This window comes from Mustela erminea, chromosome 5, assembly GCF_009829155.1.
Source record: "Mustela erminea isolate mMusErm1 chromosome 5, mMusErm1.Pri, whole genome shotgun sequence".
NCBI classification, from domain to species: Eukaryota; Metazoa; Chordata; class Mammalia; order Carnivora; family Mustelidae; genus Mustela; species Mustela erminea.
Window position 1 is genome coordinate 131,332,841 of NC_045618.1, and position 16,927 is coordinate 131,349,767.

Genomic DNA, 16,927 nt, shown 5'->3' on the forward strand with positions numbered 1-16,927 from the left:
TTTGACAACTGTGGGGGTTGCTCGCCCTTCTTATGGGTTTAAAGAAAAATGTTGCTGATGCCAACCTACCCTCGTTTTTGTAGGACACCCTTCTGAACTCCTAGAAGAACACCTTTAAATCTATGTGTCATAGAGAAAAACACATGCTTTGTAGTTGAAACCCTAAAGTGCCAGGTAGTTCCTGACTAGCCGCAGAAGTAACTCTAATGGGGTTAGCTGCTGTCATACTGCCAAGGCAAAATATTGATTGGGAAGGATTGAAAATACCATGTTCATCAGTGTTTCTTTAACTGAGGATCAGGAACACCAGGAAAGGCACAGAACGGAAACAAATTCAAGGCACTTTAGGGGTCCAGAGTCACTGGAGACAAAAGCAGTAAAGAGCAGGCAGCCTAAACAAGGTGACAAGAATAATGCACTTGTCTTAAGACAGAAGCAGGGAAAACTAGATATCGGGATCCAGGGAGACACACAACTTCTCTATGCTCTGTGGCTTTATGAGGCTACCGAGTTCATTACGACTGATACAAAATCCCTAACAGATAACTTCAGTCTGGAAATATGAATTCATGATGAGATGCTGAGAGTATGAGCCCTCGAACTTCCAACTCCCCCAGCCAGAGCGCACGCAGAGAGTTCAAGTCTGCACGTGACACATCAGTTGGACATACAAATGTGGCAGGCACGTTTCTTGCCTCTCCTATGCTTTGCAACCCTCCCCGGCTGAAGCAGTTATCTGGGTAGAGATACTCAGCTGTCTGTGGTGCAAAATTCTCCCAGCCACCCAGTTCCCAGGCTGTAACAGTTCCAGGGGGAAATTTTACTTCCTTAAAAAATAACTACCATATTCTAGCAATTCTTTTTTGGGTGAGGGGAAGAGCAAGTAGATATCCATCAAGTATTTCTTGAATTCAGGTTCAAGATTTTCAGTGGAGAGCAAAATCTTTATACTCTTATATTACTACCTGAATGGGTGTCGTTATAAAAGCTTTTGTCTATATATTTTGTCCTTTAGGTCCACAGGAAGCCCATGACATATATGGAATTATCCCCAGGATACAGTCCAACCAAGTTTCTCATTGGTCTTATAATCATTTGAATGTCTATGATGTCCCACACACACCCTCCACACCCCAGCCCTAGACTCCTCGATGGCTGCTTCTTGCACTTGGGACCAAGTTCCCCTACACCGCTCACGAACCGGCCCTGCTATCGCCATGACCTGTTCTCCTGCTGCTCCCTGCCCAAGCTCTTAGTCCCTAGCTACGGTGACACAGAAGGGCTCTCAGGACACCGTGCATGTGCAACCCCGACCCCGGCCCCCATTTGTGCAGGCCTTATTCTTTCTTCCTGGAACTCTTTCGGCCCCACGCCTCCCCTCTCTTGGGGGACTTGTCAGCATGCAACCCTCTGCTTATATGTTTCTTCCTCTAGAAGAAACATGCACTCTAATCCCTAAAGAGCCCAGGCCAAGTCTCTGGGCTTCCAAGACAGCCCTGCTATTTACTAGCTATGAGGTTTGGGATGTGTTTCATAATCTGTGCCTTTATTTCCTCAGCTGTGAAATGGGCAACACAGTTCCTGCTCTATGCCTATTTGGTGAACAAATGAGTTATCATGTGTGAAGCATTCAGAACTGCGTCGAACACACCAGATGTTCAGCCGCTGCTGCCTATGGTTATTCAACACATCCTCAGGCCCTTGAGAACCACCCAGCCTGTACCCACTCCCTGCTGACTCTCCTCTCTCCCTGAGTCTGTAGGGTCTCTGGCCGCAGGGTCTGCCTGGTGCACCCTCTGTGTCCCTCAGTGCCCAGCGTCTTTCTCCATGGGTGGTGCTTAGTAAGAAATATTTGTGGAAAGGAATCCACGTGATTTTCTTTTAGTTTCCTGATTACTTATCAGCATGTTTTTTACAAATTAGTACTCCTAGAAAACTCTCCCTGGGCCGATGCTGCCTGACTTAGGTGGGTCCCTACACTGAGAGGCTTTAAGACCTCAGTAGGTATCTGGCAATGGACCAACAGGCCATCACACTAGTGTGACAGGCCCCCGACCAAAGACAAGGGCTCCAGTGTGCGGAGGAGCCAGCGGGAGCTACTATGGGTGGGGATCCGAGATGAACGGGGAGGAACACCAGTCAGACACAGGCCTTTCTACTAGATGCTGCAAATCCCATTACACTCTCCCGGACCGAGAAACGTTGTCTACCCCGAACTAGTTCTGGAAAACCATTCCATCCTCAAGCGGCCATTTGCAATGCTTCAAAAGCCCGGATGCTCCTTCATTCTTTGAACTGTACGTTTCTTCTGAGGCACAAGTGAGAACACGCCCAGGGTGGCCCCCGCCCCGTCATCCCGGCCTCCATGGCTGTGCCCACTGACCTGTGGGGCCGGTGATGGGCGCAAAGGCCGCAGCGTTCAGGCTGCCTTGGAGTCCATTCAGCTGCCCTTCCGCGGAGGAGCCCCTGAAACACAAGCAGGTCGGTCAGACAGCAGAAGGGAGGGGGAACTCAAATCCCCGCACTCTGGGGGCTCTGCCTTGTTGTCTTCACTGAAAGGACCTCTAGGACCAACCTCTCCCTTCTTCTGAAACATTGCCTTGCTCCCTCCCCTGGAAGGTAGTTTCCAGAAAGCACAAGGCCGTGACCATGACTGTGTCTCCGGTGCCTCACACAGTGCCTGGTGCCTAAAAGGCACTCAGCAAACGCGTTTATTGATGAATAAATGCTGTTCCCAGCACTGATCTGGATAAATCACGAGGTGAGGCATTATTTAAAAAACCAAGTTTCAAGTAGGCCAGTGGTTCTCAACTGAGGTACAAAGGAGGGACAGAGTTTGCCCTGACTCCTGCCCTTCCACAAGGGACATTTGGCAGTGTTGACACATTTGGGGGTGTCATAGCTGTGGGGTCTACTGGCCTCTGGTGAGGAATGGAGCTAAGTATTTCCTATGGCACGCTGGAAGGTGTCCGCAAGGCCCAAGATGTCTGCAGCGCTGAGGCTGAGAAGCCATTATACAGAAGCACCTGCCCTCACGGCAGCTCTGACAAGACACAGGACGCAGGGTACTGCATGCTCTGGGCCCAGATTCCACAGCCAAATGTCTTAGAAATTCTGTGACTCGCTTACAGACCATGCCAGGTCTCCCTACTACAGGCTCTCATTGCATTTACAAAATTATAATTATGAGACCGTGTAACTGGTTGCTTTAGTTCTGTCATCCTCGCTAAAAATCTCCACAAAGACAAGAGATTTTATCCGCCTTACTCACCGTTGTCTCCATAGCTTCCAATACTGCATTTTGCACACATTAGGTATTTATTAAGTATTTTAAAAATAATCTGATCCATTGTCCCATAAATACAAATTACTAGTTAGACCCGTCTACTTTGCCTTCAGTTGATGTGTGCAAATTTTACCTTGGAAGATTCAAATTTTCCTATGCTCAGTTCGTTATTTGTTGAGCAGCGTTCAATCCAACCTGTGAAACCCTTCTCCGAGCACTAGTTTTCCATTTGTTCATCCATGCAAAAAATACTTCTGGAGTACTGTGCTTGGTACTAGTGAGGAGGTAGATATTAGGCAAATACACAAGGTACAAACTATGTGATAACTGCCAGGGAGAAAAAGCACAAGGGGATTTAAGAGGATGAAGCAAGGGGATCTGATGCAGATGGCGATGAGAGTGGTCAAGGATGGTCTGAAAAAATCACATTTTAGCCGAGTTATGAAGTTATGAGAAGTAGGGATTGGCCAAGAGTAGGGAACAGGTAAGAGCTTTCCATGGAGAGGAAACAGCATATGTGTATAATGAATCTGAGACAGAGGTTTAGAATGTCCTACGAGCCTTTAAAAATGAACAAGGTAGAGGGGCAGGCAAGTAGTGTCTGTCAAACGTCCTTGACAGGAACCACCTGGGATCACTTCTTCATCATCGAGCTTTCCAGGCCCTTCCCTTGGAGATACTGACTCAGTGGGTCTGGGATAAAGCCTGCAAACTGAGGCTTCTCCGAGCTCCACAGGTGTCTGGTTTCTATCGCTAGAGAAGTAAGGGAAACGTTGACTTGCTGGTAAGGGGAAGGTGGCACAAGGGCACTTAGAGACCCTGGCGGATGCTCAGGTGATCAGGTGGTCCCTACGCCCTCAACAGAGACACATCCCTCGAGAGCACACCCCAGCAGTGAGGCGAGGATGGCACTGTCTTGTACCCTTCCCCTCCAAGAAGCTGCTGTCTGGGCCCTGCCCACTCCTTTCCACTCGGCTTTGGAGGACAAGGAACCTGGAGACAAAAAAAAGGAGAGAAAGGAACAGAGGGCTTCTCCCTTTTCCCATGAGCCTCAGCCTTGGACAGCTACCCCTGAAATGCTTACGCATTTTATTTCAGCCCTTTATGGACCCAAAGAACTACCCAAAGCATCTATAGCTAATATTGGCTCTTCCGGATCCAAGTGAAAAAGGAAAAGTTCTGGAGCCTGGGATGGGTTCTTTCCTCCATAGAAACTAAAAACCATCCAAAGAAAAATCACAAACCTTAGGGCCGCTCGACCACATGAGGGGCAGCAAAGTCTAGAAAAGCCACAGGGCTGGTCTCAGGATCACAGAGGAATTAAATAGTGAAAGGGAGAGAGGCAGGCAAAACACTGGAGTCAGTAGAAGAAACAAAAGCCGGGAACAGGGATCTACCGGAGGGATGAGCAGAGCTCTTACGTGTTTACAACTCAGGAGTTCAAGGTCCTCAAACTCCTTGTCCTCTCCCCTCTTCTCTAGAATTCTTATCCCGCCCTTCACCTTCATGGACGTCCTCCTGTTCCTCTCCCAACATCTCCTGCGCCTATGACTGTCCCCCTTGTCCCCAGCTTCGGTCACTCTTCCACACTCCTCTCCCCATCCATTTCCGCCACAGGCCTTGGGAGCGACGTCTGATTCTGCCTTCGAACACTGCTCATGGTTCTGCTGTTTCTAGCATAGGCTCCCCATTTTCCCAGCGGTGGAGAAATGTGTCCAGCAGCCGTTCAAGAGGAAATTCAGAGTGATTTTTTTCCATGAAAATGCTGGTACGCAAAATGGTTGGGGTCTGTGTTTTTACTACTTCAGGCACACCAGGGGTAAACAGGCTTTTGTGGTGATGACATCATGTCCCCGGGAAAACACATTTCAGCTTCTGGACAACCCACTCCTAAAGGAGAACTTTTGAACCACAGCTTGTTTATGATGTATGTTAATCTGTACGTTAATTTGTACTTGCTGGCCTCCTACTGCAATAATTCTTTGCTGCTTTCCTGGGAGCACCTGTGTTTTGGGAAATAGTTACACAGAAAGGTATGTACGTGTTCCCTTGCTTGTCTAAGTCAGTCACTGCTTTGATGTCAAGACACCTCAGAGGGTTGTTAAGGATTAAATGAGATGGTGAATCTTAGTGCAGTGTCTGGCATTATATTAATGGCTAAATAAACATTAACTTTTATTAGTATTGGTATTTTTACTTAGAAATACCAACCATCTTTGCATTCGCCATAAGCCTATCTATCCACTGAAATACTAAGTCGGGGGACTTGGTGACTCTGATTCAGTATGGAATAAGACTGTGAAACAAACTACAGAAGAAGGACCACAACATATTCAGAACTTAGACATTAACAGTAATTTGCTATTAAAGTCAGAAGGTAGTTAAGTGGCAATCCACCAGGCAGAAATCGCATGGTCAAAATAACTCTTCAACTCCCCGAAGAGAGGTCTATTGGAGATTGACAAACGACCTCTCAATAAATCCAATATACACGTATTTTCAGCATCAGAACGAACCACCGTTTCTTCACCTGTGTGAAGTGGCTGGCCTGTCATCTAACATGGCTTTCTGCATAAAAAGAGCACACAGCACGGGGGCTCGTCCTACCTGAGAGGCTGGTAGGGAAGGAGATGCATGGGCAGGAAGGATACATCTCCCGTTCAGCCCATCCCAACCCATCCTAAGAGGAACGTCGAATGGAGTCAGCTGCTACTGAAATTGCACATTCTCTTGCTCTCTGGAGAGCTGAACGTGCGAAGTTCCATGTGTGTCTGGTGCAGTCCCATTACCTGTCGCTGACCATAGTACATAAGGAATATGAAGAGGTGGCTAGAAGATGAACTCAGAAAAGTGACTTCTAAAAGTTTCAAGAATTCTGCAGAGAGGAAAATCGAAAAGATGGGACAAGATAAGTGCCATTAATTTTATACTACACCAAAGTCAGTTTAAACCAAGAAGAGTGCTACATGGGACTATGTAGTCCCACGGCGTTTCTTTTTTTTTTTTTTTTTTTTAAAGATTTTATTTATTTATTTGACAGAGAGAGAGAGATTACAAGTAGGCAGAGAGGCAGGCAGAGAGGCAGGCAGAGAGATAGAGAGAGGAGGAAGCAGGCTCCCTGCCGAGCAGAGAGCCCGATGCGGGACTCGATCCCAGGACCCTGAGATCATGACCTGAGCCGAAGGCAGCGGCTTAACCCACTGAGCCACCCAGGCGCCCCCCACGGCGTTTCTTAATTGCACTTCTTGGAAGTGGGGCAGGTTCCAGGAGATGGAGGAGCCCAAGATACAGCCCAATGTCAGGAGTTTGAGACTTCCTACAGTCTCAGCTGTGGTGCTGGGCTTAGTTCAGACCTGTCTCCAAAGGACGAACTGTGTAATTATCAAAAGCCACTGAAGGAAGGGCAGGCTTCCCGGGGAACTGAGCACCTTCAGTGCGGACATGACACATGGCCATGCGTACATGATAGCGCGTATGGCAGCAGTGAAGAAGTCTAACTAGAAAAATTCCATTAATAATGACAGGCTCTTTTCAACTAAGGCAGGACCTTCCCTTGGGATAGATTCAGGGCCAGTAACTGAAGAGTTTCTTTAGGTATTAAGTGTGCACTTTCTAACCCAGAATCCAACTTACTGGCTTCACTCTGCCTACTCCTTTGATCTCTTGCATTTTCCTGAAGTCTAAGAAAAGGCTTGACTCTGAGGAGGAGAGAACAGCCTCTCAGCCTTTCCAAGAAAATGTTTCAGTAATGCATTACAAATAAATAATATCTTCATAAGCAGGAATATTGTCTACATTTATTATTGAAAGATTTCTTCTAGTTCTAGTCTCTACTTCGGGTATACATGCGGATCAGACAGCTGGCTAGGAATTCCACTGGTGTCAAGAGCACACGATCCAGCCGGCCTATGAGACGGATCATCACCAGTCAGGGAGGGTTCTAATAAGCAAAATCCCTCCTATCCATTTTGCTGGTAAGGCTTCTGACGTGCTTTTTCATGCTCTTTATTTCCTTTATTTGTGGTTTCCTCTATTCCTTTTTCTCCCCCCTCCCATTATTTTGATCAGTGGAAACTTTACTGAAAATGATATCCCTTCTTTAAGATCTGTTTTGTTCATTACTTCACAAGATTGACTGTGGTTTGGTGCTATATTGTTTCTCTTCGAGTTCTTTTCAAGACTTTCCACATCTCTAACACAGAGGTACTAGTTTTCTGTTCCAATGGTTTCGTAAAAGTTTATCTTGGATCCATGCCACCACATCAGGGATGACCTTACTACAGAAGTTGGGACCCACAAACGAAAAATGCTCAGGATTTCGCAGGAAGAGGAGAGCTAGAGATGCTGGCCTTGCCGGGGATGTTGCTGACAGGAGGGGTAGCAATTGAGAAGGTCCTGAAAAGAAACCCCAAACTTGATCATTTTTAAAAATATTGGTGAAACCAACCTCTTTCAATTCCCAAAGGAGAGAAGAAATCTCAAGGTACAAGTTAGGTTAAAGAACTAAATTCCAAAAGGAACACGTACTGATTTTTCTTAGCAAACATTTACTCACAGATGAATCCTCTCGAGTTTCTCACCACCTACACGTGCACAGGTGTCTCTGTGCTTTTCCTTTTATCCATCAGGCCAGGGATTATGTATGCGTTGCCCAAACAGAAGCTAATATGCTAATCCTTAACAAGTAACAATGAGAACATTATTAAATTGGGTTCTGGTTCCAAAACCAATTCAGGAAACACATCGCGAAGTCAACTTCTGTGTAGTGTGCACACGACGCCATTTTCTAACTACACTACACGTGGGGCGCCTGGATGGCTCAGTGGGTTAAAGCCTCTGCCTTCTGCTCAGGTCATGATCCCAGTGTCCTGGGATTGAGCCGCGCATTGGGCTCTCTGCTCGGCGGGGAGCCTGCTTCCTCCTCTCTCTCTCTCTGCCTACTTGTGATCTCTGTAAAATAAATAAATAAAATCTTAAAAAAAAATACACTACACGTTATCTAAGCCATAATCCATTATCTTTGCTGCTATATTCCTTTTTATTCCTAATATTCTCTCTGTGGTCCTTTTTTTTTTTTTTTTTTTTTTTTTAAATTTACTGGATTAGTCTCTCCAGAGGTGAGCCCCTCTATGGTTTATTGTCAGTTTCATTCATCCCTTCACCAAGTACTGAACGAGCATCTACCATGTGCCAGACATTGTTCTCCCCTGTGCCAGGCTGTTGTAGGGGATTTCTGTATTTTATTATTTTATTTTGATTTTGATTAATTTACTGTTATTCCTTTTATAGTTTTTCAAGTTAAATGATTATCTCATTTATTTTCAATCCTTGTCTTTTTTATTTTGTTATTTATTTATTTGACAGACAGAGATCACAAGTAGGCAGAGAGGCAGGCAGAGAGAGAGGAAAGGAAGCAGGCTCCCTGCGGGCAGAGAGCCCGATGTGGGGCTCGATCCCAGGACCCTGGGATCATGACTGAGCCGAAGGCAGAGGCTTTAACCCACTGAGCCACCCAGGCGCTCCCCTTCTTGTCTTTTTTAAAAAGAGATTTTATTCATTTGAGAGAGAGAGAAGGAGGGAAAGTGAGAGAGAGAAGGAAAGGGTACGAGTTGGGGGAAGGGGCAGAGGGAGCAGGAGAAGCAGACTCCCTGCTGAGCAGGGAGCCCAATCTGGGGCTTGATCCCAGGACCCTGGGATCATGATCTGAAGGCAAAGGCTTAACCAACTGAGCCACCCAGGTGTCCCGTCCTTTTCTTTTTAATAAATATGAAGTTAAAGCCCTTTCCATAGGCATCCAGTTCTAAGTGTTTTATGATTTTTATGATTACCTAACACATGGGTATTATGTACTGTATTTTTAAAATTTTTCAAACACACGAACATTTTTCAAAAATTACCTTTTGATCTTCCCTAATTAAAGTGTATTTATTAGGGCGCCTGGGTGGCCCAGGGTCCTGGGATCAAACCCTGCATTGGGCTCTGCTCAGCGGGGAGCTTGCTTCCTCCTCTCTCTCTCTCTGCCTGCCTCTCCCCCTACTTGAGATCTCTGTCAAATAAATAAATAAAATCTTATAAAAAAAAGTGCAAACAGTTTGATATGGGTTTTTTTTGAAATGTGTGGAGCCTTCACTTGTGATAGCATATGTTGAAATTTTGTAAACATATACTTGAAGAAAAGATATAGTCTCCCTTTTGGTTGCAGGAGTCTATGCATAGCTATTAATATTTTTCAGGTTATGAGTTCTGACTCATAAGCGGGTTGTAAAATCAATTTAGGGGACCCCACAGTATTTGTAAAATAATAGGAAATATTATTTTGTGAAGCTTTATTTCACATACATAATATAGATATTTTTACTAAGTTGCATATAAAGTTTAATTTTTTTATTATAAATGGTGGTCAGAAAAAGATGAAAAGCCACTGTTCCTCTGCATTTCAGATATTCCATATCCTCGGAAATTTGTTTGAGGGACCAATCAGTTACCAATAGTAGTAGATTCAAATAAATTACCCACTACAATCGATAATTTTTCAATTTTTCCTCATACTGTTGCCAGCATTTGATTTATATATTTTAAATTTATGATGTTAACTGCATACCAGTTCTTTTCTTTATTCCTACTAATGATTTTTGCTTAATTCTATTTTATCTATTGCTATACTCATGTTCCTTCTAATTACTATATGGTTTACCTTCTTCTCACCCTCTGCACTGTGCAATTTTACTTTAGCAGGCTATAACTGAACATGTTTAAAAATGCAATTTCATAATCTAACCTTTCAATAGAAATTTTACTTTCAAGCAGACTATAACTGAACATGTTTAAAAATGCAATTTCATAATCTAACCTTTCAATAGAAGAGTATAATCCTGTTAATACTTACTGTGACTACTCATATAATTGGATTTATCTCTACTATCTTAGTTTTTATTTTCCACTTATCACCCTTTTTCTTCGCTTTTTTATTTTCTTTTCCTGCCTTCCACTGGATTCAAAGTTTCTCCATTCTCTTCTCAGTCCCTCTGTTATTTTAAAAGCTACAGATTGTGGGGCGCCTGGGTGGCTCAGTGGGTTAAGCCTCTGCCTTTGGCTCAGGTCATGATCTCAGGGTCCTGGGATGGAGCCCTGCACTGGGTTCTCTGTTCAGCAGAGAGCCTGCTTCCCCCCGCCTCTCTACCTGCCTCTCTGCCTACTTGTGATCTCTGTCAAATAAATAACTAAAATCTTAAAAAAAAATGCTACAGATTGTATGTCAATTATTTAGCTGTTTTTTTCTAAGTGTAAAATTTAGCTTTTTTTCTACCTTTTTTCCTTCAATAGTTCTGTCTTGCCCTTAGAACTGTTATTATTTTCACTATCCACTGAATCCCCTTGTCCCTTAATCTTGTCTTTGTCTTAAACATATTTTAGTTTTTCAAAACACCAATGATGTGTATAGTCATTAACATTTATTATCATTTAATAAAAGTTTTGCATGTCACTGCCTTCATGTTATCCCCCACTTCTGTGTTCACTTTTATCCTATCCAGTCCTCACCCAGTCTTTCAGTGAAGGTCATAGGTGGTACATCATCTTAGACTTCGAATATCTCAAATTGCCTGTGTACTTTGGCAGGTTTCTTAAATGACAGTTTAGCTGGGTATAAAATTCTAGACTGAAAGTTACTTTACCCCAACACTCTGAAGCTATTAGCTCTTGTCTTCTACCATCTATTATTGCTTAAAAGAAGAATGCCAGTATTCTGGGTTCCTTTGTGAATTTTCTATCAAACAGTAGGTAAGGCTTCCTTTATGCTCAGTGTTCTGCAGTTTCACTCTGATGTGTCTAGATGTGCATTTGTTTTGGTACATGGGGTGAATTTTTCAGCTGAGGACATTTACATTTATTTCTTCAATTCCAGAGAAGTCTCAGTTATTATTTATTAAAATGTAACTTGTCTACCTCTCCCTCAGTTCTCCCTTCTGATACTATGATCAGAGTTACATGTCATATTCAAAAGGATAATCCTATCAGGTAGCAGATCTAATATGTCTGGCTGTTTAAAAATATTAATTTCATTCATAAGGAATTCATGTTCCACTTGTTGACTTTGTTGGCAATCTTTCTTAGATTCAGATTTATTCACGTGTTTTGCAATTTTGGTTTGCAGGCTCATCCTGAATAGTAATCATCTCCCCTCTTGTCTCTGTACTTGCTCAGCCCTTCCTGTCTGAAGGTCTAACAGTGGCTTTGACCCAGCCTTCTTACCCCAGTCAAGAACCAGACTTTATACTGGTATTTCAGTGCCCTTGCCTCGGTCATACTTAGGAATCCAGGTGAATTCTGGGACATGAATAGCTGTACCCTCAGGCTGTGGGTCCACACCAGTTTTATCAAGTCTCTGATGAGGAGAGCCCGCTGCATTCCTTAGCTCGGGATTTTTAACCTTGGTACTATTGACATTTTGGACTGGATAATTCTTTTTTGTGGGGAACTGTCTTGTGCTTTGCAGGATGCTTACCAGCAAATTCCTAGACGCTACTCATTAGATTCCAATAGGAACTCCCCACCCCTACTCAACTATGATAACAAAAAAATTACTCCAGACATGGCTAGACATCCTCTGGGGGCAACATCTTCCCCAGCTGAAAAGTTACTCTTTTATTTTCAATTAATGAGCTCGGTTTCTTAAGTCTTTCCTCTTGCATAGGGCACTTTCAGGCCCTGACATTGCCACTTGAGCTGAACTCTGTCTAGGCTGTCACTACCTGCTTCTAAAGCAGAGCTCAGAAAGCTTGTTGTTTCAACATCATTCACTGATTCTCACTTATTTCTGTCCATTTGGGGACCAAGGAGATGTTTCCCTTGTTCTGAAGCTCAGTTAGGCCCTTCTGTTTTTTTTTTTTTTCTTCCTTTCTTTCTTTCTTTTTTTTTTTTTTTTTTAAATCACTGCTATGTATTTGAAGCAGAGGGAGGGTACTAAGTGTAAACTGTGGAGACAACTTGACTGGAAGTCGGTACGTCCAAATTTAGTCTTTTGTTTTATTTGAAGCTAAGCCCTTGCCTTCAATAGTCATTAGAGTTATTAGTGTTCAGGATCTCAGAATGCATTTGAATTTCCATAGCCTTGTCAGTTAGAGGCAAACCACACTTAGGAATATCAGCATAATAACAATGAAAATGCCATCTTTTTAAATAGGGAACAACAGCAGCAGCAGAAATTATAACTATACCAACACACATGCATTGGACACTGATGTATGTCAGGGAAATACATGATTTCATTTAACCCTAAGAACCACTCCATGATGTAGGTAGTATTTTACAGATAATGAAACAGAGGCTTAGAGGTAGCCCCAAATAACAGTCAACTGACAAAGGAGCCAGGATTCAAATTTAATTAGAAATCCTGGGCTGTTAACAACTGTGCTCTCCTGCCTCCTGTACACTACTACCCTACGTGGTATAAATAATTACTGATGAGGTCATTGCTATTTGGTGATCCCTGACACATACACAATACCGCACCATCAACACTTCTGGCACGTCTCCGTCTTCACCACGGCCCCCTGTACCACCACTGCCTGAGAGGTCGTCATGAATAGAAGCCAGCCCAGGGACTGAGGAATATACACTTCTCTCCCCTCTCTTAAAAATAAACTTCCTGGAAACTAGGCTTGTATCTGTGCTGTCCACTGGTCTTATCAGCAATATTTAGAGCAACGCCCAACACAATGGACATTCAAGATATGCGTGATAAAGGGTAAAGACAAGGTATCTATCCCTAGAGAATTATGGGGAGAAGAGCACATATAAAAAGGAAAAATCAGACAAGGAGGTAGATGATAGAGTTAGCTGAGGCACTTGGAAAAGCTGGATCAACGTGATAAATTAAAACCTGATCTTGAATAAAACACAGGACTTAAGATTCAAGAGGGCAAAGGGTGGGGCGCCTGGGTGGCTCACTTGTTAAGCATCTGCCTTCGGTTCAGGTCATGATCCCAGGGTCCTGGAATCGAGCCCCACAACAGGCTCCCTGCTCGGCTGGAAGCCTGCTTCTCCCTCTCCCATTCCCCCTGCTGTGTTCCCTGTGTCTCGGTGTCTCTCTCTGTCAAATAAATAAAATCTTATTTATTTATTTATTTTTTAAAATTTTTTATAAAATATAATGTATTTTTATCCCCAGGGGTACAGGTCTGTGAATAGCCAGGTTTACACACTTCCCAGCACTCACCATAGCACATACCCTCCCCAATGTCCATAACCCCCCCATCCTCTCCCTCCCCCCACCCCCAGCAACCCTCAGTTTGTTTTGTGAGATTAAGAGTTACTTATGGTTTGTCTCCCTGCCAATCCCATCTTGTTTCATTCATTCTTCTCCTACCCCCTTAACCCCCATGTTGCATCTCCACTTCCTCATATCAGGGAGATCATATGATAGTTGTCTTTCTCTGACAAATAAATAAAATCTTAAAAAAAAAAAAAAAGAGGGCAAAGGGCACAAAGAAGAGGGGAAAACATGAGCATGTGGGAACAATAAATAGAAGCATGGGTGTAGAGCAGACTGTAAAATAGTACAGGGAAGGCTACAGACACACAGAGGACATATTGCTGAAGGCTTTCGTGTCAGAGTGAGGACTCAACTTTATCCTGTAGGCACTTGGAAGTCTCCAAAGATTTTGGAAAAAAAGTTTCAAAGAACTATTTTAGAGATGATATTTTAAATTGCCTCCTAGGCCTACCCATGTACCCTATTTTTTGAAAGAACAAATTCAGATAGTTTAAAGATTTCTACCTTGTTCTACTTGGGTGGTTCTACAAAAACCAATCTTGAATAGTTAATATATTTGAAAATATTTGAAAAAAACTTACATCCAGTTTTTAAAATTTAGTAGCATTTAATTATGCAGTATTCTTATAATTTTTTAGTCTCCCCTATAGCTTTCATTTTTAAATTTTTTTAAATTAAAATTTTTAAAATTAAGATTTTATTTATTTATTTTTTCATAGAGGGAGACACAGTGAGAGAGGGAACAAAAGCAGAGTGGGAGAGGGAGCCCAATGTGAGGGTCAATCCCAGGACCCTGAGATCATGATCTGAGCCAAAGGCAGACGTTTAACAACTGAGCCACCCAGGTGCCCCTACTTTCATTTTTAAAAAAAGATTTATTTATTTGACAGAGAGAGAGAATGGGAGGGAGGGGTAGAGAGAGAGGGAGAGAGAATCCCCAGCACACTTTGTGCTGAGCGTGGGGCCCAACAAGGGGTTTTATCTTACAACCCCTGAGATCATTACCTGAGCTCACACAAAGGGCCAGATGCTTAAATAACTGTGCCACCCAGGCACCCCAACCCTGTATCTACTTTAAAAACCTTTTTGTTATTTTTAGTTCTCTTCTTTTTATGGCAGAGCTAAGTTTATTTTCTCTTTCCCTGTTTGCTCTACCCCAAACTAAATAAGGTTCTGAATTTAACTTTTTATTGCTTTTCACTTTATTTATATTCCTTTTCTTATTTCCTTTGACCTGTTTTTCTTAGTTTTGTTTTATTCACCCTTTTCTAACATCAAGAAAGGAATCCTTTAGTTCAGGTATGACAAACATGTGGTGTGCATATTCATTACTCATACTCCCTGTCTGTGGCAGACATTATTAATCTATCAAAGCACTCTTTCTTGCTGGGCTCGGAGAAGTGCTAATAATTCATGTCAACAAGGCACTCTAGATAATCAGCTGCTGCCAGTGTATCAGTTGAAGCTAATCTGCTATTTGTATCCTGGTTAATTTCTTTTCAATCTTCCTACACTGTAACAATGAAAATAACCAAGATTATGAACTTACCTTTGAGTATATCTTTGACTATATTTCAAATGTAAGTTTTGATAAATACAGTTCTTTTTATTATTTTAAAAAATATTTCAGCTTTATTGAGGTATAATTGACATAAAATTGTAAGATATTTCAATTATCTATTGTAGTGATTTGACATACATACACATTGTGAAAGGATCCCCACCCACTTTCTAGCTATGTAACATATCTATCCCTTGCTCACCTTCTTTATTTGGTGAGAAGATTTAAGCTCCACTCTCTTAGCAAATTTTAATTATACAATACAGTGTCATAAACCATAGTCACCACATTTTACACAGATCCTCAGATCCTCTGTAGCTGGCAGTCTGTACCCTTTACCAACCTCTCCCTGTTTCCCCACCCCGCTCCGGCAACCACTTTCCTACTCTGTTTGTATAAGTCTGAGTTTTTTTTTTTTTTCCCCAACTCTACATTTAAGTGATACCATGCAGTTTTTGTCTGTCTCTCTCACTTCACTTAGCTTAATGCCCTCAAAGTCCATTCTGTTGTCACAAATGGCAGGAATTCCTTCTTTCTCATGGTTCAGTAATCCGTGTGTGTGTGTGTGTGTGTGTGTGTGTGTGTGTGTGTGTAACATCTTCTTTATCCATTCATCCACTGATGGACACAGAGATTCTTACGCTATCTTGGCTATTGTGAATAATGCTGCAATGTACATGGGAGTGCAGGTATCTCTTCAACATCCTACTTTCATTTCCTTCAGAGGCATATCCAGAAGTGGGATTCTGAATCATATGATAGCTTTATTTTTTATTTTTCTGAGAAACTGCCATACTGTTTTTTATAGTGGCCACACCAATTTATATTCCTACCAACAGTGCATATCCTTGCTAACACCTATCTCTTATCTTTCTGATGACAGTGTGAGGTGATATCTCTTTGTAGGTTTGATCCGCCTTTCCCTGATGATTATAATGTTATAATGTCATTATAATGTTGAGCACTTTCCAGGTACCTGTGGGCCATTTGTATGTCTTCTTTGGAAAAATGTCTTTTTGGTTCTTCTGCCATTTTTTTTTTTTTTTTAAGATTTTATTTATTTGACAGAGAGAGATCACAAGCAGGCAGAGAGGCAGGCAGAGAGAGAGGAGGAAGCAGGCTCCCCACCGAGCAGAGAGCCCGATGCGGGGCTCGATCCCAGGACGCTGAGATCATGACCTGAGCCGAAGGCAGAGGCTTTAACCCACTGAGCCACCCAGGCGCCCCTCTTCTGCCATTTTTAATTGGATTGTTTGTTCTTGCTACTGAGTTGTATGAGTTCTTCATATATTTTGGATATTAACCCCTTATCAGATATATGATTTGCAAATATCTTCTCCCATCTGACAGGTGACCTTTTCATTTTGATATGGATTACACTGAATCTGTAGATTGCCTTGTGTAGTATTCACTATTAATTCTTCCAATTCATGAACACAGAATAACTTTTTTTTTTTGCATCTTCTTCAATTTCTTTCATGAATGTCTTACAGAGTTCAGTGTATAGAACTTTCACCTCCTTGGTTAAATTTATTTCCAGGTATTTTTTATTCCTTTTGATGCAATTACATTGTTTCTTAATTTCTCTTTCTGAAGGTCTGTTGTCAGTGTATAGAAATGCAACTGATCTTATATATTGTTTTGTTTTGTTTTTAAAGATCTTATTTACTTATTTGAGAGACAGAGATCACAAGTAGGCAGAGAGGCAGGCAGAGAGAGGGGGAAGCAGGCTCCCTGCTGAGCAGAGAGCTGGATGGATGCGGGGCTCAGTCCTAAGACCCTGAGATCATGACCTGAGCGGAAGGCA

General features: G+C 42.6%; 1 protein-coding gene across 17 annotated transcripts in view; it reads right to left on the reverse strand.

Annotated features, from left to right (window-relative positions):
- TTLL5 (tubulin tyrosine ligase like 5) overlaps positions 1–16,927 on the reverse strand; it is a 283,373-nt gene that overhangs the window by 48,087 nt on the left and 218,359 nt on the right. For all 17 annotated transcript variants that reach the window (XR_004286139.1, XR_004286135.1, XR_004286136.1 and 14 more), the window contains one exon: positions 2,384–2,466. Coding sequence is in view for 6 of the 17 variants with exons in the window: in XM_032344877.1 (XP_032200768.1) it covers positions 2,384–2,466 (83 nt within the window). In the remaining 11 variants the exon portion in view is untranslated. The remainder of the gene's footprint in view (positions 1–2,383; positions 2,467–16,927) is intronic.